General features: G+C 40.0%; 1 protein-coding gene across 2 annotated transcripts; it reads right to left on the bottom strand.

Moving 5' to 3' along the window:
- Positions 1–27,783, bottom strand: ZNF318 (zinc finger protein 318). 2 transcript variants are annotated; one of them, XR_009277224.1, is made up of 11 exons: positions 27,368–27,783; positions 22,213–22,358; positions 16,770–17,397; positions 14,258–15,673; positions 11,728–11,827; positions 10,689–10,975; positions 7,337–7,540; positions 6,763–6,862; positions 5,661–5,779; positions 1,846–5,258; positions 1–1,729 (listed from the first exon to the last, which is right to left on the bottom strand). XR_009277224.1 is itself a non-coding variant. In XM_058835417.1 (10 exons), exons 1-10 carry the CDS (start codon positions 27,731–27,733, stop codon positions 2,520–2,522), a joined length of 6,105 nt encoding a protein of 2,034 aa, XP_058691400.1. In that variant the 5' UTR covers positions 27,734–27,783; the 3' UTR covers positions 1–2,519. The 2 variants fall into 2 exon arrangements, 1 of the variants encoding a protein (XP_058691400.1); XM_058835417.1 differs by having other exon boundaries at positions 1–5,258.

Below are 27,783 nucleotides of genomic sequence, written 5' to 3'. Positions count from 1 at the left end.
ACAGTGTTAATGTCTCTTGTATGCCAATCTGCCTAGATGCCATCACCTACACCACCCATTATGTCTTTGTCCATTCCAGAGGTTCAAGGATTACTGTTTACTCCTTCCTCAAAGGAGACCAAGTTAATCTTTGTTCCAGGAGTAAAGAGCCCTACCTCCCCTCCAGGATAGAATAAAGGGCATAAAGAGAAGTAGTATTTAGACCACAGGAAAGTTCAGATTCTGGAAAGCTTTAGACATATATGGGGTAACAACTCCCAGTTTCTTTCCTGCAAAGTTCTTGCTTGCCCTTGGTGCTCTCCATTCATGGCCAGTACTGACCAGGACCACTATCTGTAGAAGCAACTGTAGAGCACAGAACAAGGATAACAGAATTATATTGTCCTTTCCCAAAAAATATTTTTTTTAATTAAGTTCCACACAGATAACACAGCATTGAATAAGGTTGTCTTAAGAAGACTGTCCAGATTACTTCATTTATCATTGTATGCACTGAGACCTTCATGAAAACCAATCTGCAAAAAGAAACAAGCCAGAAAGCACATGTGTGTTCCAAAACAGCACCATCTAAAGTGCAGAAGTCTAGAAAAATTCAGCCTTCCGTTTAATATTTCCCTTCCCTGCACTTTATATCTCTCAACACAAAGTAGGTAAGGGAATCTTCCTCTGTGGATTTACAAGAGACCAGGCACTTTACTGAAAAAATCGGAAAGAAAATGTGGGGAAAAAAATCATCTGTCAAATGTAAACAAGCAAACTCAGGTATATAATAAAAAAATACAGAAGAAAAGCAAGAAGCAACTACAAAGGACTTTTTTATAAACCAGGATTTGATCTCTACTCATTGCCCGACTCCATTTTAAACTATCAAAGCATGTCAAAACTCATTATCTTTGGTTTTGACAGTAAATCAGAAAGTAGGGCAATGATACTAACAAAGATTTCCTATGATTTCAATGCAGCAACTGCTTAACATCATAAAACCAGCTCAAAGAGACTTTCTCAGAACTCTCTTCCCTTCTTAATTACCTTTTTACTCTTGACTGGACCATTTATACTAGATTTCCAAATTCAGCTTAGACAGTTCTTACATTTCTTATATGAAAACCACCATAAGTCTTTTGAGAAACATTTCATACCTTCCTCACACACAGTCATGGAAAACGAAAACAAACGGCGATTTTGCCTTCTCCAGAGGTCCATGTGCAGGTAGTGATTACAGAAATTCAAGCTCTGCTGGGGTCCCTCCCTGATGACCCACCTCTGGTTTTACAAAGGGATCAGGACTTCAAACAAACTTCCACTGATGATGTTGACAGTAGTTCTTCCATCGACTTCAGCTGAGAATACACTGTTTTTTATTGAGCAGGCTAACTGTTGAGTATCTTCATCCTCTACAGTTTCTCGATTTTATCAACTATTACAGGAGTCAGAAACTAATTGAAATAAAACATTTTACTGAGTTAAAGAAAAAAAAAGCAAGAAGAAAGCCTTGTTGACCTCCTTATGTTTATTTTTTTTAAACAATTTACAAATAAAAATGTTATATTTATCCAAGGAAACACATTTAATACTTTAGTCTTTAAAAGGCTATACAAATGAGAACCATCACACTCAATAGGCTCAAGGACCATTCAGGGTAGGCATGCATGTGTCTGTATCACATGAAGCGAGTCCAATTCCTGACACCAGGGTTCTGATCTTCTACTTCTTCAGAGCTGGTCAGCTGCTAAATGATTTAACACAAATAGTTACTGGATCACAATAAAATTAAAGAAAGCCCATTTCAAATCACGTAAGTGACCTCAATATGTCTGGTCCAGGTGTCAGGCCACAGAGCCTTACCGATTAGTTTTCTTCTCCAAAAGCCAGTCGGGACAGATTTTCTCCCCTTGCTTAGTGATGTGGCATCCATACATGTGCTTATACAATACAGTTAAACACTTTAAGTACAGATGTAATAACAACAGTAATTACAAATCACAGAGACAGATAGACAAACAAAATCAACTCTAAACACATTCTTGCATTTCAAACAACAAAAGTAAATAAACCCATGCATTACAGTTCAAAGAAATTTTCAGTTTTAGTTCTTCTGCAAGTCTCCATTTCCTCAGTTCTAATTTGCTGTTCATGAGCTTGTCTCAGCAGCTGGGCTACTCATGGTGCTACTGACACAAACTGGGTGAGCTGGAAATCACCCAGAAATGGTCAAAGAATGAAAGCCCCCAAAATAAAGAAGACAAACGCATTATAAACAAGATTCCATTTTAATAGCACAGTGTAGAAAAGAAATTGGCCAAAAAATTCACATGAAAAAACATTTTACACAATTAATTATGTACAGAATAATGTATGTGACTGCTTTCTGATGATTTACGTTTCACTTTAGTCAAGTCCTACCACAGAATGCAAAGCACACCCAAAACTCTCAGCTGGAACAGAAAGAAAAATAAACAAAAACCATATACATAATCCCAGCTCTGGCTCCTCAAATATTGGGACTGGCTGGGTCTACTTCAACCCACTGGGCTTTCTGCTATGCTTTCAGCAATTCCTGAATTCACTGTAGCTTCCAATGTACTGTCAAGAGCTTCTGTTTGCTCAGTCTTCTTGCTCTGGATGGTGCACATTCCCTTGCCTCCTGAGCCACCCACCTTCCCATGTGTTTCTTTGAGCCCAGGCATTAAAGTTTCCACGCACCCAGAAGCCCGACTTTCTGTCCTGCCTCTGTCACAACTCAGTGATGGCATTTTAACAGTGCTACCTTCGTTGTCCTTCACTTGCACAAGTATCTCAGATGTGGGAGAAACGCCCTGCATTTCTAGAACTGGCATGACCACTTCTGTAGTGTCACTATTTGAGGTCTGCAATCCAGGCTGCAGCATAGGCTTCTGAGAAATCCGTGTGCAAATTTTATCTTCACAACTACCAGAAGTCAGTGTAGCAAAATTAGTAATCTCTGTATCATTCACTGTTCTTTCAATGCCCAGTTTTCTAACTTTACTGGACTCCAGCCTAATGGATGCAATAGTTTCTAGTTTTGTGACTTCTTCTGTATTTTCCTTTAAAAGTTCTGCTGAAAGGATGCTGAAACATTCATGTTTCACCTTATTGTCTCCCAAACTGAAATCAGCGCTTTTCAACTCAAGCTCTGCTTTGTGTTTCACATCCTCTGATGGTCTCTTGAAAAGAAAATTATCTGATCTTGCATCAGACCCAGTGTGTCCTAATGACTTTTTTTCATTTTCAGCTACTAATTCTAGACTAGATCTGAGTTCAACCATGTTTGAGCAGGTATTGACTAACTGTTCAATTCCCTGCTTCTGGGTTTGGTTATCTAATGTTGTATGGCCTGAAGGTTTAGGTTGAACCTTTTCTTGATGTTCTAATAGGGTACTTATAGTTTCTGTCTGTCCCTCTATCAATTCTGCAGCATTAACCTCATTAGAACCAGATTTTCTTTCTGGCTTTGGAGTATTTGATAGATCCCAACCACTTTCAGAACAAGAATAAGTTGTGACTATCTGTTCTTTTCCATTACTAGTTCTGCAAGTGCCCCAGAGCAAGTCTGGACAATGAGTTTCTGAGTGAGTTCTACAGTTCTCATTTAACTTTTCCTCTGCCAAATGGGAATTTCCCAAACTTTGAATTTCATTCTGTGTCTCAGGTAACAAAGTCTTTGGGTGTAGGCTATGTTTAGGCTTTACTGCTTTTATTTCCCAGTCTTTCGTCTTTGTATCTTTTTCCAAGGTACCAGGAATATTTGTGTTTTTAACTGGAGATTTATTTCCATGTTCCTGTCCAACCTTCTCTTGGACCTCAGTTTTCTGTAGATCACAGAATTCCAGACTGCCTGCCTGCTCTCCATCTCCTGTATCAACAAGCCCAATTTCTGCAGGCATCTGGATACCAGGAACAGGGCTTTTTTCTGGTAATTCTGTGACTGGCATTTCTGATAGGTGAGGCTGAAATGACTTCTTGTTCATTTCAGCCTGATTCTCAACAGGAACCAAACTCCCTGTCATTTGATTATTACACTGTGAGGAATCCACATTCTCAGAATCCTCTTTCAACAAGGATGAGCTACTATTTGTTCTGTGATTTGCAGGTAAGTCTGCAGGTTTTGTTATGTTAGGGTTTTCTCCATTTGGAAGTGCAGAACTTGAAAGCTTGCTGTCAGCTGAACCCTTTCCACCACTACTGTAGAAAATATCATAGAGATCTTTAGCATTGGCTGTGGCCAAGCAAGAATTTCGTTTCTCTATCTTTTTTGCTTGTTCACTGAAAGCAGTTGAAGGTGGTGGTGGTCTCACAGGCATTGCCAACATTGTCTGCTCACTTTCAGACACACCTGGTGCTACTTCATCTGCAGGGATGAGAGCTGCTGGCTGGACTGCTGGTGGAGGACGGGATGGAGGTAGTTTATCGGCAGTCTGAGAAGATTCATTTTTCTCTGCTCCTTTCAAATCCTCCTCTGAGCCTTTTAAAATTACTTCTTCTCCTCCAAAAGCTTTTGATATGATATCTGGAGGCAGTAGAAGATCTGCATTTGTTTCTTTTACCACTGGCAGTGGTTTGGTGGTAGTTCCAGAGGATTTTATGGATAAAAAGGTGTTCAAAGGAGGTGGTTTACTAACTGTTGCAGTATTAGACTTCCTAAATATCATGGTGGGGACTGGTAGATTGGGGAGAATTTTTGTCGGTGTTGGTGTGGAAACAACTGGTACCCATGGGCTTGTGTGTGGAATAACAGTTTTCCCAGACAGCTTGATTTCAATTGGCTTGATATGGGATTTCAGAGACTGACACTTGTTCTCCTCTTTGTTTCCTTCTGTATTCTCTTCCTTTGGAATAGTTCCTGAGGTTTTATCCTCTCTCTCAGTCTTTTTCCAGCTGAATTTCCCAAAGGAGGTCTGGCTTGGTGATTCCTTTTTAGATTCCTCTTTCTTTTCTTCTTTCTTCTCCTCTGTCTTCTCTTCCTTCTTTAGCTTTACCACGATACCCACTTTTCGCCCAGAAGAATCTGTTTTGCCTTGAGTTTCATTATACCCCTCTCCAGACTCTGGGATGCTCTTTACTTCCTCCTTCTTTATTATTTTTGGTGTTTTCTCATCCTTCTCTTCCTTCTGTTTCTCAACCAGTTTCCGTTTCAGCTCATTTTGCCGCCGGCGCTCTGTTTCCAGAACTACAGCCAATCCAGCTTGACGATCTAGATTTCTCCTCTCTTCATAGAGTGGGTTTTCATCTATGTATTTCTGTGGAAATAAACAGCAACATTTTAGCCACCGCTTCAATGAAAAATAAATAAATAAATAAATAAATAAATGTAGCTCTCTGACAATTTTGACTTGTTCAGTAAATGCCATCTCAACACTAAGAGAACAAGGAACTTTTTCCTACCAAGAAACTGAGGTACTACAAACTGCTTGAAGCAGTGCTATCACTTTACAGTAGACACTGTTTCAGCTTCATGCAGATAAAATATCTCTATGTATTGATGTAGTGGGAAGTTCTGCTTATTTAGTTCAGTAGAATGTAGTGAAGATAACCAAATACATATACTCCAAAGAGTTAAATGTCATTCTTCAGGAAAGAAAGACAGAACAAATGGAAGCTAATGTAGGGAATGTCTCTTTCCTAGTACACCAGTTACCAACCTTATATTTCTCATTGTGGGGATGACTTTTCACATGCTGCTCTGCTGAGATTTGATCTCCAAAAAATTCCTGACAGAGCTGGCAATAATATCCAGTGATGGGTATCAGAAACTCAGAGCCTGAAAAGGCCAAAGAAAATTATCAGAGAAACAAGACTTAATAAATGCCAAGCTCTTAAGAAAGTTGGTCAAAGAACAACAGCAAAACCTCCAGTAATGTTCTTTTAGGAACAGTTAATGCTGCTCTCCTTACATTATAGGAACCACCACTACCAGGACCAAACATGTGAAGTGAAGAATTTTATTACTGTGGTTCAAGATTTAAGCACTCTCCATTTTATTAAAGTAATCAAATATTCAAGTAGGTTCACATTTCCTACAGCTTTAACCTATTTTCCATCTTTCTGGTATAGTCTGCTCAAATATGAAACACCTGGTTTATAAACAGAACACAAATATTTTCATTGTAATTCAGCCAGATTGCATCCTTGTGCCTACAGAATCCACTACAGTTATTTAAGACACTGCAGATTCTTCTTTAGTGGGCACTACTAGAAACATGTAACAAATTAATAAAATGAGTTGATCACCAGCAGACCTTTTAGACATTCATATTTTAAATCCTATATTAATTTTCAACTCAGTTACAGCTCCTTCTATATGTCTGTCTCAGATTCTCTGTATCTGCACTATAACAAGTCAATTTTCAGGGAGACCTTTTCTAAAACTGTACTGAATGGAAAGTCTACTAAAAGACTGCATGGAATACTGTGCAAGATCTACCCAAACAATGCCAACTCATGTGGTCATGCTCTGAATATGCTGGCAAAATTTACTTCAGAACTACACTGAAAGACAACTGGTATTCAAAATAAAAAACTAATCCCTAAAAAGAAGAAACCACACTTTTCCTATGCTCTTGCTTCATGACCTTTTCCACAAGAACAGCCAAGAAACTAAATAATTTGCCTTTTTCCTAATAATACAGTATCTATATGTGCTCCTATACCAAGGTAAATTTTTGAATATTCCTTTCTCTGAGCAAGTGGAACCTGCTGGAGGGCCAAGAGGGAAGATAGCAGAGTTAATAAAAATTATCATACCTTTGGCAGGAACCGTTATCTTATCAATGCGTTTTATGGAGTCTTGTTTGGTCTCACTCTGGGTCTTCGAAGCCCAAGGTCTGTTGTAAGGATCCAGGGTCTATTTGCACAGTGACAGAGGTATATAGGCTCATATATTACACTAGTAAGGCAAGTACACTTGTCTTTTTCCTTTTTAATATCCTTTTAGAACACTGAACATTAAAATCAACGTGCAAATATTTACAGGAACTAATTTTCCTCTCTTTTCCCTCCCATTTTGCAATTTACAATGACAAAATATCCTGTAAGAGGTGTAAAATGTAGATGACCACTAAGAACAGGTAAACATGTGAAACACAAGTGGCAAACCCGAGCAAACTGAACACAGGCCCTATTTACACAATTTGGAATACACCAGTAGCTGTAGAATGGCTAAGGTCCAATATTGGGGGAAAAGATTTTGATAAGCTATTTATTAGGTACGTTACTTCAGGTTCCCTTGTAAAATGTAGTTCATTACTGTGATGTATGTTTTTGTGTTAATATTCATAGCAATATGAAATGCACTTAGTGAAGGAAGCCTGCAACATACCTGTCTGTGTTTCTTATTGTGCATGTGTGTGAAAAAGTCAAACATGGTCCCGCAGATGGTATTGCAGTCTTTGCACCAGTGGTTCCCTGCATCATAATATTCATAAATATTTGCCAGCTGGAAAGGATGTTTGGAGGACTGTGAAGAAGATTCTGCTGGCTTCGGGCTTCTACCTCTCGATTTTTCATTAGTAGTTTTTGATTCCTAAATTGAACAAAAGGAAACACTTCTCTAAGACAGGGCAGGACAGACAAAATGCTCTAGAACTCAGAACCTGCCTCCAGCAGAAGCCGTACACACCAAAAAAAAAAAAAAAAAATATATCACCTGCTTTTTAGCGCCCAGGTTAATTCCACTGTTTCAGAGAGCTGGTATTGCCGACTAAGATGCTGCGTGGCTGCAGTGAAGAGTTTCCAATAAGGGTCCCAGATGTAATGGCTGGATGGTTGTAGGTAATCAAGGAACCAAATGAACAAAATTCCCTGTGGCATGCACCCTTCCCATTTTATTGGTTTCACATAACTGTTCCAATTTACCATACTAGCCAAATAGTGTCCCAAAGACCTCAAATGGTTCCCCTACAGGCATTCAGAAGTTACTGTAAAAGTAGCTTGGATGAAAGCAGAATGGAAAAGGAAGCAAAAACCAGTTGACTAAAAGTGTCTAACTCCATCAGTTTTATCAGATTATTTGAGTATTCCTGAATTCTCCAGAAAATTTGTTGCTCAATAATAAAAGAAAGATGGTGTTTTGTTAATTACTTAAGCATATAAGATGAAGGATCTTGTGATTTAAACATGTAATGTTTGCACTTACATTGATTTGTACAGAAAGACGCCATATAGTGATATACAGACATTTCGGGACTCTATCCAAAATTAATACTAAACACTTGTAGCCAAACAAGTATTATCTGAAATATACCATGAATGAACCCTGGTAATTTAGATTACAATAGCACTAGATGTATTTTGAGTTACATTTTCAATGGCATAAAGTCCATCATGCTATCATTTTGCAGTCTGGAAAGAATGGCATGTTCATTTAGCAGACTCAAGTTGGTTGCATGATTTCCAAGCTATTAACTACCAGCACTGAGCAAATTTATTTAAGCAGATTCAAAATTGTCAAATAACATCTGCCTTACTTGAAATTCCTTAACAGCACCCCCCACAACATGCACTGTAAATCAAAGAATGAATAGACAGCCAGGACACTATGCACCCCCCACAGATATCCATATCCCAATATAAGCTAGCTCTTGGTAGCAGAGTAAGAAATGAATATTTGCATGTATTCTGTCAGCAAGAACATAGCAGACATTCTCTTGACCAATGAGATAAACTTATGATCTGCAGGAGGTGCATGGAAGGATATTCACAATGTCACATAAGCATCAATATTTATGTTATTTATACACATATACCTATAAAATACTATCTCAATGAGCATTTTAAAAAGACAATGCTTCTCAGATAGACAGGTGATAGCCCACTCTTAACTCCAGTTTGTGCATTACCCCAGCTCAAAGATGCCTTTAAAACTTGCTACTATTCAGAGCCCAGACAGGGTGATCTGTCTGTTTAGCATAGTAACTGGCTTCACATCTGCACTGACTGTGTAACTACAACACAGAGACACAGGGTCAGCAGCAAGGGACCACAGGGTACCTTGCAAATTAGCAGAAAGGCAAGGGCTTTTGCTCTCAGGATGGCAGAGTCAACCAATCTCAGTGTTGAAAGGCTCACACCATCTTTCTTTTCATGGAAAAAAAGTTTATCAGAACTACAATGTGAATTTTAGAGGCTGAAGGCTGTGTCCTATGTGCCTACATACGTATGAAAATATTAAATGCTCCTGTGTTCAGAACTCACAATTTTCCATGTTAAAATAAGGAACTATGAAAAGGAGATTAAGTCATTATGGGTTTGGACGACACAGACAATGCAAATTAAAATAATGAGAACTATATTCACACGTGCCACATCTCAAGAAAAGAAAACAATATAACTTAATGCAATGTAGGACTTAACAAACGTTTTTGCCTACTTTAGTTTTATGAAGTGGTGACTGAAGCAAACAATTTATTAAAGTAAGTAGACAGCAAACTTCAGAGATGTTTTGAGAAACAACAAAAAAAACCAAAAGCAAGGCTTTAAATTAAAGATACCTAATGAGTTCTCGGACCACAATAAAGCATAAGGAAAATTTTACAGGATAAACAGATCTGAGTGACTTTGTAGGAAATACAGAATCACAAAATGGGTAAGATTGGAAAGGACCACAACCTCTGTGCTCAAGCAGGGTCATCCCAGAGCTCAGGATTGTCTCCAGATGGTAATGGAATATCTCCAGAGAGGAAGAATCCACAACCTCTCTGGGCAAGCTGTTCCAGTGCTCAGTCACCCACACAGAAAGAAGTTCTTCCTCACATTCAGCTGGAACTTCCTGTGCACCCGTTTCTGCCCATTGCCTCTCGTGCTATGCTCAGCACCATTGAGAAGAACCTGGCTCCATGCTCTTGACATCCTCCCTTCAGATAAACTGATGAGGTGCCCCTCAGTTTTCCTTATACCTCCTACCCTACTAACATTTTCCTCTCTGCAATAAATACATATGCTAAGATCTACATTCATCTACAATTTCCCATTAGCTATTTCTATTACCTACTTGAATAAACATCTGAAAAGCAGGATAATTGATCTCCTAAATAAGCATAACAAGCATAACTTTTCAGATGACAGCATCCACCCTACTTTCAAAGTAAAACTATCTTCTGGAATGCAGTAAGCCTGTTCTGATACATCCAGCACAGAGCAGTACAGACCATGTCAGAGAGACCATATTGATGCATACTGACATTTCTTAAGAGAGAACACATGTACATAAAAAACATTATGCTGACCATCATCTTTAAGTCTTGTGATTTGTTACCACCATTACCCAGTGAGAAGACCAACATGCTCCCAATTTTCAGAGAGCTTTGCTGATATAAACATTCCTCCTGGAAAGCCCACGACAGGAATTTTGTAGAGAAAAAAAAAGTCTGTCCTCCTGGTATAGTATTGAGACCAAATGGATACACACACTCATGATACTGTTTAATCCAACCAACACCTCAGCAAAACCAAGATAAAAAACAGTAAGTGGTGCTGAACTGCACAAAACCTGAGGGACATTATATACACTGATACATTGACTCTCACCTGCATGCACCATCAAAGTCAGTGTATGAGATGTGGTAACAAATGACATCAAATGATCCTTTAGTAAATGTTTGGGACCAGCTGTCTCCCCAGTGCCCTCTTCTCTTAGTGGGAAAATCATTAGCACAAAAACTGTAAGACTTTACCTTGTTGGAGGAAGATGTTTTCTCTACACCTTTTGTATTTTCTGACTTGCTGTTCTTTTCCAAGGAATCTTTAGTTTCCACAGATGGTTTCCGGGGTTTTTCAAATATGTTAATCCCCAGGATTTGTGCTACTTTGTCAAGCTCAGACTGCTTCTTGTCAGCTGCATCAGATTCTTTATGCAGCTCTGCAATCTCCTTCATAATATTCTCCTGTAGTCTGTTCACCTCAACCAACAAGGGGTCTTTGTGCCCATCCTTCTCACGACGTTTTTTCCTCAACATCTCTCCTGAGTCAATTGAGGAAGTAGAAGAGTCAGAAATGCAAAAGGAAAACTGACTTTAGATCTGTACAGTAACTCCAGCAACAAGTAAAATACTAATATAAAATATTATGGCTAAGTCTTCACCATAAAGTTGCAAAGATGGAACTGACTCTAGTATCACTACATCTGCGTGATGTGCCTCTACAGGGACTACCATAACACACACTCTAAGAGAGGCACCATAATCCTCCAGAGTATCAATTTAATAATCATTATTTCCCTATGTGACCAAACAAGCAAAAGTTAAATAACATAACTTTTTTAACCTGAAAGTATAATTTTCCAAAGGTGAAGGAATTAAGTATTTACTTGGACCAAAGAAGTTTTAAAGACAGAAAAAATTAGCTCTCTTGAGAGAGGACTTTTCCATCTCCAGATAAGATTCATGAAAAATTGAAAGGCACAATAACATCCTCAGTTACTATTTCTCACTTCTTCTAAAGAACCGCTATAATGCATAAAGTACAATTCCTTTAGCTTGTCAAGCCAAGAAGATGTAAGAGCAACTGTTTGCTCAAATTTTGATGTAATTGATCTTAATATAGGAACTAGGTCACTGCTTTCTCAAGAGTTGTGCATTGCTAGGAGTATGAAAATACATTATGGACTATTATTATTTTGGTCCTCTTTCTCCTGTTAGATACCAGGACTTGTGACACATCCCAATGGGGGAGAAAAAAAAAGCAGGGTCTGGGGGGGTGGGTAACACACTTTACCTTGCTGTTTACGAAGCCTGTCCAATTCAGTCTTGAGATAGTAAAGCTTCTTCTGCCGTGCTTCTCGATCAGTCTTCAGTTTTTCTCTCTCTTCTATCACCTAAATAAATTGGAAGGTGTCTGGATTTTCTTCTCTTCCCAACACAAGTTAATCAGTCTTGCAAGAATGATAGGAAGACCTCAGCTTTCCAGACACAGAACACTGATATTCTCAAAAGGTTCTTGAGTATTTTAACACAATAAATACACCTCTCCCTCTGTATCTGAAGGTAACTGTATTGTGTGGTCATGCTTCAACCCAGTTTGTAGGCAAATTTTTTTCTTTTGGGGAGTGTATTCCTCTAAACTGCTCTGTTTGTTGCACCACTTCCCAAGGCCCTTAGGCTCAGCTGACTATTTTCTACAGGGCTAATCAAGATCAATGCCAAATGGCTGTTCAAAACTCATGCAGTACCTCTACAGCTAGCAAGTTCCATCAGCCTTCACAGCCCTCCACCTTACCTCCTGCTTTGACTCTGGTCTGTTTTAGCTATTAGTTAGGTTTTGCTTCAATATGACATGAAACATCAGCATGAAATTTGTTTCTTGTTCAATAAGGTAAATAAGTAAACTGTGGCATCAGGAGCTTACGAATCCTTTTTTCACTGGTTTTCATTGATTCTCATAGAAGGAAACAAAGCATTATGCTAAAATGAAATCTGAAGGGCTCTTTCAGTTTCTTTTCCAGCTTCATTTTTCAAGAGACAAATCCTAATTTTTTACCTTCACAAGGCTCTTAAAACTTTCTACAGACTCCTCCCTTAACAAACAAGTGATCCTGACTTCCCTAGACTTCTACTCTACACTTCTACTATTGCAATGTCAATGTTGGCAGGATCCCTGAATCCTTCCTGAAGTAGATCTACCAACACAGTTAAGGTACATCTTAAACACCGTAAGGAGTTTTTTATTATTATTTTGGCTTTGTATCCTATTTATTTTATCATCAAAGCACCATTCTCTCCTTCTGAGTTTTCTGCAGCATGGGAGCACCAAGTGGAGTGTGCGAACTTTTATACTCCAAGCCATCCCAGCAAAAACCAAGTGGACTAAGCCCAACTCAAAATATTTCTGTAGTGCAGACAAAGCCTCAGAAGTTCTACCAAGATACACAGATGAGCTACCAGGGTACGTCAGGGCAGGAGAGAACCACACACCTTTAGCCAAGATAACTCCTCCAAAAGTACTACATTTCATTAAGAACAAAATTTCACCTGTGTCAGATGAAGAAATTATTATTCCTGCAAGCAGTGGAAGCTCACTTATCGGCTGATGTAGCACTTTATACAAGTGAAGAAAAGGCTCTCACAATAAAAGATCATACTGCAGCCTCTACAGCTAAAGGGGCTTTGAAAAAAAAATGGGTACAAGGTCTGTAGTCACAGGAAAAGTGGCAACAGTTTCAAACTAAAAGAGGGTAGATTTAAACTAGATATAAAGGAAGCATTTTTTCACAATGAGGATAGTGAGGCATGGAAACAGGTTGCCCATAGAGATTGTGGACTCTCCAGCCCTGAAGTGTTCAAGGCCAGGCTGGACAGGGCTCTGAGCAACCTGGTCTAGTGGAAGGTGTCCCTGTCTACGGTAGGAGGGCTGGAAATAGATAGTTTTTAATTGTCCCCTCATACCCAAATAATTCTATGCCCTTGTTTTAACAACAAAGACCAAGTGGACACTAGTCTGAAAACTCAAACAACTTTTGGAAATCTTCCAGTTCTTTGATAGTTGTGTAACTACAGTTTCCTATTTTAAAATACATTCTTCCCTACTACTCTCTAATTATTGTACAAACCAAGATAATTAGAAGAGGAAAACATTAACACACATGACCTGGTGCCAGAGCCTCCAAGTAGAGTTTCCCCTAAATGCTTCTTGCTTTGTGTTTTTTGTAAGAGAATTAATATAAATATAGAGGGAGGATTTTATGAGATGGTGAATGATGATATCTCTTAGGATGTATTTAAGAATGTCTAATACAGGTACTACCATGGTATTTTGTAAAATGTAGCATGCTCAGATGGAACCTCCTGTGTTTCAGTTTGTGCCTCTTGCCTCTTGTTCTTTCACCGGACATCAATAAAAAAAGACATTTTATTTTCTTTACACTGTCCCTTCAGATTTTTACATATCTCTAGATATCTTTAGGTATTTCAATATTTAAATCTCAGCAGAATAAAGCCAAGCTGCAGCCTCCATGTGATTTCTCTGTAAGATTTTGGCTGGTCCAAAGAAATTCAACTTTGTTTATGATTTCATCTGTTCTGCCACAGCCGATGGCATACAGCTTTGGGAGATTTAAAATGCACTTTTTACAAATGTCACAGATTTGTACAGACAAATGCTTTGAAATCTTTAACAGAAGTAAACTAGGTCAAACTATTTTTAAACTGGAGCAACCCAGAAAAAAAAAGGTGCATCTGAAGGGAAAAAGCTTCTACCCCACCAATCATGCAATCCAACAAATTCTGAAGTATCAGAATACCTAACATACCTTCTGCTTTTGAGCTGCCCGATTTTTTTCATCTGACATCCTTTCTGAGGTATTTTTGAGAGGATGTGACGACAGACGAAGGGGTGCTTTGGAATGAGAAGGAGTGGTAGGGACTTGAACAAGCACAGAACCATCTCTTTTTACATCAGGGACATCCTTTCCCAGAGAGACTGTCTCAATCACGCGGAGATTGGGACGTGTGGGGTTTGCCGACATGGCCATAGTGAGAAGACCATGAGCTTCTGGTAGTGTAGGATTAGGCTGCTGGGCAGGGGTGTACATGGGCCAGCCAGGGGCTGCATATGCCATATAGTGCCCATATGCATCATATCCTGGAGGAGCCATTGTGGGAGGGGGATAGTTTTGGGGCATTTGAGCAGCAGTGTAGTGGGAATAGTTGGGAATTTGGTATTGGGAAACAGAAGTGGGTGTAGGTGGCAAACTAGGAGGAGTTGGTGGAATTGAAGGAATGAGAGAGACAGAAGGAAGAGGCTGTTCTGGCACGTGTGGAGGCATCTCTGGCTTGTTCTTAGTACAGTCTGATTTCTGAAGAGAGGGCGCATCTCTAGACTGCTGGAAAGAGCCCGGAGGGGACGCTGAACGCTGCTGGCCTGACTCGGGAGAACGAGTGTCGCTCCGGCTGCGGCGCAGCTCCCAAGCGTCCAGTCTGCGAGTGTCTGAAGAGCGACGATCTGGAGAACGAGATGCCAGCTTTTTGCCATGAAGGCGTTCCTGGGTACGAACAGCCAGTTTTCCAATTTCAGCAACACCAATGTCAAGTCCAATGGTTTTGAGTAAGTCATGGATCTTTGCATACTCTGCGTTTGGCTCTTCTAAAGGATCCACCTTGACAGCTGGAGCAGGAGAAGGAGGTGGGCTCATTTTTTGTACTATTATCTCACTGCCACAACTCACTGGGGGCTTCTCTATGGGGAGAGATTCAATTTTGGTCTCTTCATCCTCATCACCATAAAGAAATTTCTCTTCATCCTCAATGTCAGGGAAACTACGCCTCCTCTTCTCCTGAGCACTGACAGAATCAGCCATCAAGCCCAGAATTCGGGAGAAACCACTTCCATCCTGACTGGCCCTCTCGTGAGGCAGCAGGAAGTCAGTATGGCGATCAGTGGGCTCTGACTTGGGTTCTGCTTTTTCTTTGTGACTTAAGAAGCTTCCAAACTTCTCTTCAAACATCAAAGTGTCTTTGGGAGGCCCAGAGAGTGGGCTCCACTCATACAAACCTTCACACAACTCCTTATTCGAAGACTCCACAAGAGAGCCTTTGTTAAACCGTTTGAGAAAGTTTTCCACTTCAGAGGCAAAAGGAGCTATGTTGTTGCTCTGGGGCAAAGAAGACTGACTAGAAAGAAGAGGAAGATCCTTGCTGGGGGCTGGACTGCTTGAAAAGCCCTCGGGCTGAAAGAGAGAAGATACTATTTACTTCTAAGACACTATGCACCTCACAGAAAAAAGGAACATGCTCCTCTCTCCTTGAGTTCACAGCTGAGTAAAAGTGTTAGAAGAGACAATATACAGTTGAAAGAGAACACAGAAGATTACAAACCAAGTTGCCTGATGATTCTGGAATGCCATGTCCAACAATGAATGCTTATCTCAGAGAAATCACAATTACATTTCACAAATTTTTTGAAAGCATAAGAACTGAAATTTTGAAATTGAAACCCTGTTACATAACTTTGGATATGCTTTGAGTTTAGTCATAGTCACATAGGGTTTCAATACCTTAATTCAGGTAAAAGCTACTGCACTGGGGCTATTCTCAGCCACTTCTTCAGATATTCATAATTAATGCCATATTAAATAGCACTTCCAGTAACAGGTATGGAACGGGATCCTCAGTATCGGAGTACTCCTGAGATAAATATGTCACTGTCAAACCAACACTGATCAGTACAACAAGCAAATCAAAGCGATGTGTTAAAACACAAAAAGTCTGTTTATCACAGTAGTCCCAGCCACTTATCTGTCCATTGCTCTAATTTTGAGACTCGGTTTATGTTTGGTACAAATTTAGTAGGGCTGATCCCTATAGTCCAACAGGAAAAAATAAGGAAATTTAAAAGTTGTTTTCAGACGGGGGTACTGAGGATGCATTAGGCAGTTCTCCAGGTCTATAAAGAAACAAGAAAGAGACACTGCGACAGGGGAACAGCTTCAACTAATATCCTGACTGCCTGTGGTCCTATGAGAGTCAGCTCTTCTGTGAAAGCTGGCCCAGATCTCTGCATCCTGGGTTGAATTTCCACAAAGACTTTTTATTCTGTCTCAGATTACATATATATATATGATTCCTGATTAAATGCCATAACCATTTAAAGTTTCTAATGCACTTTGAAGTTATACAGCCTTGTAGAAAGAAACCTGTCCTCTTAAGGACAGAGAAACAAAGATTTGGCTCTTTTATTTTGAAATCAAACAAACATTTTGTATCATGAAGTAACTGGTGTGGAAGTAGAAGCACATAGACAGCATAGACACACTGAGACCAAACCTGAACAGCAGACTCTGCTTCCATCTCTACTCGTTTCTTCAAAATAGATTTTTTGGGCATGGGTGGGATTTCCTCAGGCCTGTATGTATACCGAGGCTCATTAGTCTGTATTGTGTTAGTCAAGCCAGGGATCGCATAGCCGCTGCCTGAAACATCATGATTCAAGTTTCTACTGCGCTCTTCTTCTTCTCTTTTCCTCCTTGCACGGTCAAGCTCTCGGAATTCTTCATTCAGGTATGACGGGCTCAGGCTTCTACTACGGCTGCGGCTTCGTCTGCGGTAGTTTCGTGTTCCTGATGAGAAACCTGGATGCTCTCCACTCACACCATGCATCTTCTCATCCTTTTCATACCGTGGACGCTTTATTTCTCGACCCCTGTCCTCTGGCCTCAGTGGGTAGGGGGATCTCCTCAGTTTGTCACCATCTCTGTCAGATCCACGAGGCAGCTCCTCCCGACGGCCATAGTGTGGACTGTAATCTGAACGGTGGAGGAAAACATCTCGGTTGCGGTAGTCTTCATCATGCCTCGGAATGAAGGGACTTGAAGACTGATCTTCATGTGCTGGGTATCTCTCAAGGCCTCTAGTGAGGCCTCTAGTGAATATTGGACCATCAGCCATATCATCCCTGTGTAAGAGAAACACAGAAATACTTGAATCAGAGTAAAGCAAGTCTTACTCCTACTCAAGTGTAAGAGATTTCCACACCAGTTTCAAAAAACCATCTCCCTCACTAAACAGAACCAACATTTTATGTACTTAAAAGGAGGGCAGAGAGGGAGGCTTATTTTTAATGGTACTGTACATCCCTCCTAGGAAGTTATCTGCAAACACAGTGACAGGTTGACAATTCAACTCATACTGAGGAATAAGAGCCTTGAAAAATTGATAGGATGGATTCATTTCTGTGAATGTGAGAGACTACACGTTTTAAAAAAAACCCTTACTCTCATATGTCAGACCACAATCCCTTTCCTTGCCTCTCCCAGTAAGATGCCAAGGTCAGATTTCCTATTAATTATTTACGGTATAATTCAGTTTCACACTGGTAAATGCAACCAGATCCTGTTTTTATCTTCAGCTGTGGACAAGGACCACAAATTCTATCAACATTTTAGTTTGCAACAGGTATGCAGTCAGCACAATCACTAATTACATGAACCCCACACCTAAAAAAAGCACGGTTTCTGATATCTATAAACAAGGAAGATTAAGTGCAATGTAACACATTCTTTTGTGCCAGCCCCTGCATTATTACACACAGTGGATGTGCAACTGTCACAACATCAGAATAACCAGCTTCTTCTCTAGGAGAATCTACTTTTGGACCTATTCCTATAAACACCTAGAAGTAGGGGTACTGCTTTAATTAAGGCCTTTTTCTCTATGCCTAAAAACTTTTCTGAGACTTTTCTTCAGATAAGGCAGAAACAAACCAAACCACTTTAAAAGTTACCAGGTGCTGGTTTTACTCATTGATATTTCAAAATCTATCAAGATCATCCAAGAAAGAAAATGTGCTCCCCAAGTGACATCAATGAGACAGCAGACTCTTTCCTGAGTGAATTAATTTAAGACAAACTATGCATAATGGCCTGAATTCACAATAATCATCTCCTCCTACTCAAAAAGGTCCCTTAATAGATCTGAGAAGGGACAAATCAAGTCATGCCATTAAAAAAAATCTTCAAATAAATTACAGCCCTAGTTTTTCACAACAGAGTAAGTAAAAGTGATACAAAAACAAGGTCTTTTTCTTAGGTATTTTCAGTTTACACATGCATATTTAAGAAAAAAATTATCACTAAACTTCACTTTACCTTGCATCATTGCAAAGCATTTATTAGATACTTTATCAGTCCAACACATCTTATAAAACAGTTCTGACATGCACCTCTACCCATTGCATTACATGGTATCTTTCCAGTTTTCAGCAAACTACACATTTTACATATACATTCACGTCCTCAAAAAGCACAAAAGTATCTAAAAATAGCTAAATTAAATTTCATAAATAAATGTTGCTTTCACAACCTACATAAAGGTATGTCTGTTCCCAGTGGCATATTTTCTGAGAGCCTGCTAACCTGTACAAGCTGCATGAACACACCTGACGGAGTAACAGATGTGTTTCACCATACACCTTCAGCTGATTTTTGTGCAAATAAAATTATTTAGATGCATGTCTGGCAGCCGTCACCTACAATTCAAACACTCTGATGGCAATGACAAAGCAAAGGAATTTTTAATCATACTTTGGAAAGAAAGGAACAGCAAACCTACTACATTTAAAACTAACAAAACATTCCAAATACACTCTGAACAACTAAAATGCAAATATAAAACCTGAAAATTAACTACAAGTGTGGGAAAAATGATTGCTTGCCTTATAGGATTCTTTGAAACATGTTTTCTGTGCATCACATAAAGTTACATCCCTCTTACTTTGTTTGGATGCTTTCAGCCAGTTAGATTCACTACTGGCTACTGCACCCCCAAGAGAAGATACAAGAGGGCACCACTGTGGCCATCCCAATACTTTCACCAACAAAGAATCCATTCATCACTGGATACAGAGATGGAAAACAGACCACAGGCTACACACACATGATGCCTCAGAGACCTACAACTAGTGTAAGGTAATTTACTTTTTGGCATCTTTATTCACATACACAGAAATAGAAATAAATAGTGGTATTCTGCTGCCCGCAATTAACAGGACTCCACTTTAATACACAGTCTTTGAATAGGGAGTCAGATGAGCTGTTCATATTCAAGTCAACTGTTACTCTTGATATGATGCCAAAAAACACTATATCAGAACACAGCTTAATGCAGAGCAAGTCTCTGCAGTGATTTGGTCTATCTTTTGTATTAACCTCAGATGAAAGAATTGGTGGGATGCTCTCTATGGCTTGTGCCAGCTCAGATAGTAGTAGAATTTCTTAAAAATACTGAGAGCCAGAGAGATGGCAGACAGGGAGAGAGGAAAATATTTATTTTTCACTTTCACACTGAGATTCTGGAAGACAAAAAAACACTTATTGGTCTAAGCAGGAGACTGAAGCTGCTTAGCTTGAAGACTCAGTCCAGCAGCATTCAGTGTGCCTCTTTACACATATCCAGGAGACCAGCTGCCCTAGAAATTTGGGGCAAGTTCTTACAGACATTTTAGGACCTGTATGTGAACATGAAACCTATGAAAGTCTCCTCAGGCGTCCTGAAAATCCACTGCTGGAGACTCTAAAAGCCTCCCTGATTTCTCTCCTTTGGTATTTTATTTCCTTTATAGACTAATGAACCTATCTACTATCCCAAGGCCCTACAAATTACGGAGAATAATGTGCCAAAGTGATTTTTTGTAATATCAAAGTAGAGTAGTTAGCAAAAATAACTGAGAATACCTAAATACAGAATTATTTGCTCCAATTACTTCAAAATTTGAAGAGACATCTTCAGGAAACACTTTTTTCTTTAGCCTTTTTTTGTTTTTTAATTAGAATGAGAATGTACCATATGCCAAATAAAAATGTGATATGAGCAGCAACAATAAGGACCATTTTACAGCCCAGTGACAGATATAATGTCAGTGTCCCGGTACCTGGACAGCCTCTCAGATAGGGGAAAAAATGTGCAATGAAAAATACTTGATAAACAATGTCCTTAACCAAATACCAACTGTCTTTTGAAAACAAATAAAATGGCTAGCAGTGAAGAAACTTAGAATTCAGAAGTAGTACCTAGATGATTTAGGAAAAGCTAACAGGTGACTTGGTTGTCGCATACTTTAAGCTTCTGGACAATGGGCATCTCTCAGAAAAGTAAAGCCGGCACAGATTAGACAAAAAAAAGAAAAAAAAAAAAAGAAAAAGTAAATGTAACAACATGAAGTTCTTGCATACTTACACTACAAATACAAGGAAGTCACTTAAAGATTAAAGTCTACATGGTCTCACTTTATCTTCTTCTCATTCTAACTCATCTGTCACTTTTAAACCTTCTCTGGAGTCTATTCTTACCATTCTTTTTCTCATCTATGGGTTCTGTAATAGAGAAGTCAACTTTTGTGATTTCTCAGTGTTACATCAAATAAACTCCATGTTTAAGCTGATGTTACTTCTAACCATGCATCAGCACTACAGAACACGCTAAATCTAAAATCTCACCTGAAAACATGATGCAATGGGACAAATACCACCATCCCCTGCCCCCAAATGTTCCTTAACTTGCAAGAGAAGTGCCAGTTCCCGACATACAACTTCCTTTTCCTTCCAACCACTGTACTGTCCCCTAGGCATACACACTCATTTCATTTAGAAGATTGCAGACTGCACAGGGAATTTACAAGTCAAACACTGATGCCAGGAGAACTGAGGTAAAGGCATAAAAGTGACAGTATCAAAAACCAAATTCTCATTTGGTTTTCTACACCTGCTGAAACTTAAATGCACCTGAGAAAAACAGGAAATTCATTAATTCTGCTCACTTCCCTCTCTGTCATCTCTTTTTTTTTTAAACAGTTGATGATATTTGCATCAAAAATGGAAGTGGTAATGTTTTTTTTCTGTGCTGGATGCTTATCCCCGACCTGAAAGCACAACTCTATGCTCCAGGGCACAAGCTATGTCATCTTTAATTTTACAATTCAAGACAAAGAGAATTATTTGCACAGTTTTCTGATTTTCTTTCTTTTTCCAGATTATACCGGTTTTCCTACTGAAGGCAGAGTTCCAAATTGTATCTACTATTATTTATACTTCACTGTTCACAGCAGAATTTTTAACACAAAAGAATTGTCTCAAATTTCAGTCAAGGGATCCTAAGAATTCTAACACTTCCTTTATAATGTATGAGACTGTCTATGTTCTCTTCTGCAAGGTTTCTAAAGTCAAAATAATAATCTCCTTCAAGGTGCTCTAGAGTTTTCCTCTAGACTAGTTTCAAACATCAGGAAAGTAGACTATTCCTCCCAATAAATGAGGAAGTAGAAGCTTTACACTATCCTTACACTAAACAACCTTCCTTTTAGTAAGGACTAGGTAGGTTCATAAGAAACAGAAGGTGGCTGAAGCAGTGAAATGTCAAACAAAGTGTCTTCATGTGACATCCCACCCTTAAAGGGAAGGAAGCACCAGAGGGATTGACATTACACTCCCTCCTGCAATATATGATGTGCACGCTTAGTTTATATGGGGTTTAGAAGCAGTTGACAAAAATTAGAGAAGAACTATCTGTTTAGAGTTACATAGGCAGAGACTTTTGATCAGAAATTCCCTGCACCACAACTTGCCAGAGGCTGGAGGAATATTCCCAGGAAGCATCACTACATGCTGACCCTCATTCCCTAGGCATTCAGTGGGCTAACAAGATGTTTGGTCTCATCCAGTAGAGCCATTCCCACGCTATTTCACCCACGTGAATCCCCACCTGTGGAGGAGCATACCTGTCACTCAGGTTATCAATTGGTGAGCCCAGTCTATCAGGCAGCCTCCTTCGCTCCGGTGTGCCAATGCAATACCGGTCATTACCAACAGTAATCCGCAAACTGTGTTCCAGTGAAGACTCAGAGCGGAGACTCGGTGAACGCCTCTGTAAATTGAAGAGAGAGTGCAAGCCCATCAATCGCGGGATTTTAATCTCAGCTACAGAAAGGAAAGTGATTCTGCTGTGCTTAATAAATTCAACTTGGGGGGATGGACCAATTAAAAAATCAAACTAGAAGAATAACTGTTCCAAATACTTCAGTTCTATTTAGTTACTAAAGAAAGGGGAAGGTATTGACTGCATTTAACTTCTCATCCCAGGTGCTAATAACATGCTCTATATTTAAACTTTCAACACAAAAATACATTTCATAAACCACCATTTTGGAAGATGTAAAACCAAAGAGAAAGTCCCAAAGTCCCAAATTTGCTGCTGTTCTCCTTTCTTTGTAGAGAAGAAGCAGCTAAATAAACATTGCATAAAAAACAGTGCCAGGAATTTCTTAATAAAGTGTCTGGATTTCTGGCCCTTTACAACTTTAGTAACAACATGAACCAAAGTATAAACCAGTGTAAACAAAGATTTTCTAAGCAGTGATGTTTTTAGCAGTTTTCCTCACCTCATGCTGCTTTCAGCAGATAAGCACAACATAATACTAAAAACACCAATACTACTAGAAACACCTTCTATCGTTGTCTGAGATTCCCATTACCATTATTTATTACTGGTAGAGATAAACCAGAGTAAACTAAATAAAGTTGCCTCTGAAAAATATATGGCAGAGAAGACCTGACCTCACTACCTCTGCACAGACTTTCCTTTATACACAAACACAGTACACAAAACACAATCACTGGTAAGTTATGCTTAACTAGTTATGCTTCACATTATTCTAAAATATAGCTCTGGAATACAGGAATGATCAGAATTAAGGGGAGTTCCATAAAAAACAGATAGACTGCCTAAAGACAGAGATACGTGATTTGCTCTTTTAAATCAATACAATACAGATTCTGCTTAGCACAAAGCAGTGAACCAGCTTCAGTTCTGCCAAACCAGTCAAGCACTGCACACTGCTTTTACTGCTGAGAACTGCAGTAGCAAGCAGCAGGTGCACTGAATTACCCACATCCACCCTGAGAATATGCAGCAGGTTCAGCTCAATCCTCCAAGAGACCAAAAAAACAGTGAATACTCTCCAACAAAAGCTAAAGAATTCTCTTACAGGTGTACCTAACAAAATTTACTTCTAGTACAAATCTGTACTAGAATCCATTGTGCATATAGCTTTATTCTAAGGTAGCATATTAGTGATTTCTGTTTTGTCCCATTAAGTTGAATCCCACCATTTATCAGAACACACTCTAATTACTTTTTAAGACCAACTGTCTTGTCCAGCACAATATGATTCTGCAATAACCTGGCTGAGAAACAACATATTCAAGGTGCACGTGTTGCATACAAATACATTCTGAACGCTCACTTGTGTCCATAATAACACTGAATTAGGGCTGCCTCAAGAAATTACTATCTTCAAGGCTATCTTCCTGTCATCAAGACTGTGGGCATATAGATGACAATCACCTCCACTGAAGACAGAGAAGTGATAATTACATCCCAGAACAAACTCCGGGCAAAGGAAAGAAACAGTTGACATTAAGAATGTTTGGGATGTTTGGATTGCTTATAGTCATAAGCAATGACCTATACAAATTACCCAGAGACAGCAGTCATGGCAGTAAATATTTGAATTTCATTATTCTTTTTAGTTTTGGTTTTTGTTTTTTTTTAATTGGAGAAATTCCAGTTTTAAAAGTTTTTTGTATCTGGATCACTGAACACCACTAGTCATACCTATGTGTGCACTGCACTGCATTTTTATCCCTTCCTGTTCTGTCACCTAAACCACAGTTACCAATGCCATATTACTGAACAGGTTGCATACCTGCTTGTCATTTCTCCATTCTCTGTTGACCCCACATGCTCCAGTCCTCTAATCTCAGCCAATTTTCTTACAAGAAAGCAAAGAAGCTAAAACAAAACCTTTAAAAAGAACAAGCACGCAGGTCAGCATGGATAAATAAAAGCAGGTGTCAGCCTTGCAAGAACAAATAAAAGTCTGCCAAAATCTCTCACTGTAAAGCCCTGACCTTCCTCTCCTCCATGACATTTCCCAGTACTTACCCCAAATCTTTGCTGTCACTCCACATTCTTCCAATCACCACAAAGTTTTCCTCAGCTATTAAGAAACTAACACCATCACTACTTTCAACATCCAATACACGGCTCCACTGCCAGCATCCCAGTCATGCACTGGGATGAGCAAAATGAGCAATAATGCTGTAACCTGGAAATGCATGTACTCCATCTCACAAATAATTTTAAAAAATCACAACAACAACAAAAAACCAAACCAACTCCCAGAATCAAGAACATTTAGTAAGAAATCTTTAAGGCTGCGGCTTTCATACTCCAATTCATATGTAGGATAGGGACAATAATCTGGAAGTTGTACTCAAATATTTTCTCCATTTCAAGCCTATGCCCTTACCCCATCAGTGTCTTCAATTCTACATACTACATCTCCCACCCTTATGCACCTATTCCCCTCTTTCAAGTCCTCTTTCCTTCTTGCGACTTAAATTCCTCTTCCTCAGGCTTCTGAATTCATGTCCTTTCAGTGACAGCTCCAAAATCCCACTTACTAATATATTTGTGTAACTCTCCACATCTCCACATTTTGTATTCTCAAGCTTCAGAAGAGAGAGGCTCTTAAGTCATAAAACTTTAAAAATTTTATTAAAACTTTACCCTAACCAGTCATGATAAGCCAACATATCTGCTGTCTGCTGTGTTTCCATCACATTTAGTTCCACTCCTTGGAAAACAACAGCATAATCCCATCTTTTATCCTTCTCTAATGCTTTCATAAACACTAATTTTAAAAAGTAAAACAAACCAAAATATGCATTTTATTCTTTGTAACATCACTTTTGAAGAAGTCGTAGCTTCAGTCAAACACCTGTTGGAGGACAAAAGCTTCCACGGAAAAAATGTGGATGTTACACTCTAAGAATTACTTACACTGGGAGTTTAGCAAACGCAAGAGTCAGCACAATATAGGTTGAAGAGTTCTATTTAATTGTCTCAAGATCTATTATTGTGACAATTGCTTCCTACAGAAGGGCTTTCCTTAAATACAGTAATCCTGTAAATAAACAAAGAATCCATTTGGCTCATCAGCACAGCATTAGCTAACCTCCTAACGCCTAATTTCTAGGATTAATAGTTTTTCAATCCTTCTCTGAAGTTCAAATAGGCAAGAAAGATATCATTAATCTGTAACAATTTGCTGAGACGACTGATTTAACTTGAGCCAGGAGGGTGTAAAATAACACTGGAAGAGCAGTGTTTGTCAAAAATAATGCTCGTGTAAAGTGGATGTTTTTGGTGGCCTTCCACCCCCCCCCCCCCCCATTAAAGAGGGAGTGGGAGGCTTCCAGTCAAAACTCCTAGATCAAATTTCTCCAAGTCCGAACCACCAACACAGTCAGCATTCAAAGTTTTGTTAGAGCCAGCACAGGCTCACAGCCTATCATGGCTACAGTGAAATAGGAGACTGAGTGATGGTGAAGTCAGTTTAAGAAAGTTCTGTCCTGTATCCCAGGTTGCCACCCATCAGTTGTGAACATGTCCATCAAGCCACGACACAAACTGACATGAATCAGATAGAAAAACATTTCCTTTTTAAAAACTACCTATTTTCATCATGGATGTTACTAGTAATGCAATTTGCAAGAGTACCATACAGGAAACTAAAGAGGATGGAGATAAGGGTGAAACACCATGTGAAAACTAATGGCCAGAGGCAAGTTTCTTAGCCTGGCTTGGCTTAACTGTCAAAGACAACATTATCTTCCCGCATCTCCAGGACAGCTCACCTTTCAATAAGAAATAACACCAATACCTGAATTTTAATGCCACTACAATCACCTGTGACCTCTTCTATTGCTGCAGCAAATAAATCCGGTAAGAACCTGTATCACCATGAGAAAGGACAGTCCCCATTCTCTCTTGGGAGTCCCATCAGGCAATTAATCAGCAGACAAACCACTTTTGTTGGACTGATTTTCAGCTACATTGTTTCCTCACATTAGCCCACCCTGCAACTCACAAATCTAGTGCAGAATATACTGCAAAGCAAGAGGAAAAGGCGAGTATACCGTTCTTGCCAACTGTGTCTGTGCTGGATTGAGTGACCATGCAACCATTGCCTAGAATATCCCAGTATGAAGATCTCTTCTTTCACGGTAATACAAATGCACAATGAATTTATTACACACCACAGCTCAGTCACCAGACAAAAAAAAAAAAAAAAAAAAAAAGACTGCACCAAGGAGTAACAAGAGAAAACCTAAGTGAGCGAATCCCACTCACTCACTCAAAAAAAAAAAAGTCCTCACGCTTTGATTTATTACGAAGGTGTCTGCATCCAAGATGCCATCCACTACAGATGCCAAAACAGAGCTTCACATGCCCAAATCAGACTTTGCCAAGAAAAAGCGAGAAGACTGGAACACCCTGTGCATAGCCCCGACTACAAAGCAGTGCCTACCAAAGAACACCTCTCAAAGATATAAATCAGTAACAGTCCTCTTTGTATGCCCTCCGTGACAGCAGGAAGAATTCAGACAAAGTACTCAATCAACATGCTATCTAAAAAGTTATATTCCCATCAATTAAACTATATTTATGCATTAACACAACCCAATGTGTTAAATGGAAGAAAACGACTACTTACATCCTCTGCCTTCGCGAAAAGACAACATCATCTTTGAATCTTCTCTAAAATGGCTCTAGCCAGTAAGACAAATAAAAATACAATGGAAACTAGTGGGAAATCATCACTTAAAATGGAAATCGGTAATCTTTTTTTTCCTACTTGGCTCCCTAAGGAATAGGGGGGAAATTGCCGCTCTCCCTCCGCACACGGAGAGCCTGGGGCCGGTGTAATTTTGCAAGGACCTCGCCGCGCCAAGTTTGGGGCTCTGACAGCCCCTCGGGCGAGGGGGCAGGAGCCGCACCGATCCCCCTCGGTGCACGGCGGTATTTACCCGGCTGCTGCCGCCGTCTCCGTGCTCGCTGCCCCGGCGACCCCGAGGCCCGCCGAGCCCCGCTCCTCCCGGCGGCGATGGCAACCTCCGGCTGCGGTGCGGTGACGGGGACCGGCGGCAGGACCCGCGGTGGCCCGATGGGGAGCGGTGGCGGCGAAGCGGCGGCGGACGGGGCGAAGCGGAGCGCGGCGGCGAGGCGGAGGCGCAAGCGGCGGCGGGCATCGGCGGGGGAGGCCGGCCGTGGCCTGGCCCCGGCCCCGATGTGCTGAAGCGGGAGGCGCGGGACGCCGACGAGCCGCCCTCCTTCGGCCGGTGGGAGGAGGACGAGGACGAGGGGCCGGAGCGGCCGCTGCTGGAGCGGTACATGATGGCGCCGGCGGCCCGGGGGTCCCGCGGCTCCTCCGGACCGCCCCTCC

This window comes from Poecile atricapillus, chromosome 3, assembly GCF_030490865.1.
Source record: "Poecile atricapillus isolate bPoeAtr1 chromosome 3, bPoeAtr1.hap1, whole genome shotgun sequence".
Lineage (NCBI taxonomy): Eukaryota > Metazoa > Chordata > Aves > Passeriformes > Paridae > Poecile > Poecile atricapillus.
The sequence above is the reverse complement of the archived record's forward strand: the minus strand, read 5'-3'. Positions and strand labels throughout refer to the sequence as shown.

Coding starts and splice junctions, on each gene's coding strand:
- ZNF318 (XM_058835417.1), bottom strand. CDS start 27,733: ATGTACCGCTCCAGCAGCGGCCGCTCCGGCCCCTCGTCCTCGTCCTCC. Junction 22,359..27,367: donor GAGACGGCGGCAGCAGCCGG/GTAAATACCGCC, acceptor TTCAATTTACAG/AGGCGTTCACCGAGTCTCCG. Junction 5,780..6,762: donor GATAACGGTTCCTGCCAAAG/GTATGATAATTT, acceptor TGGCCTTTTCAG/GCTCTGAGTTTCTGATACCC.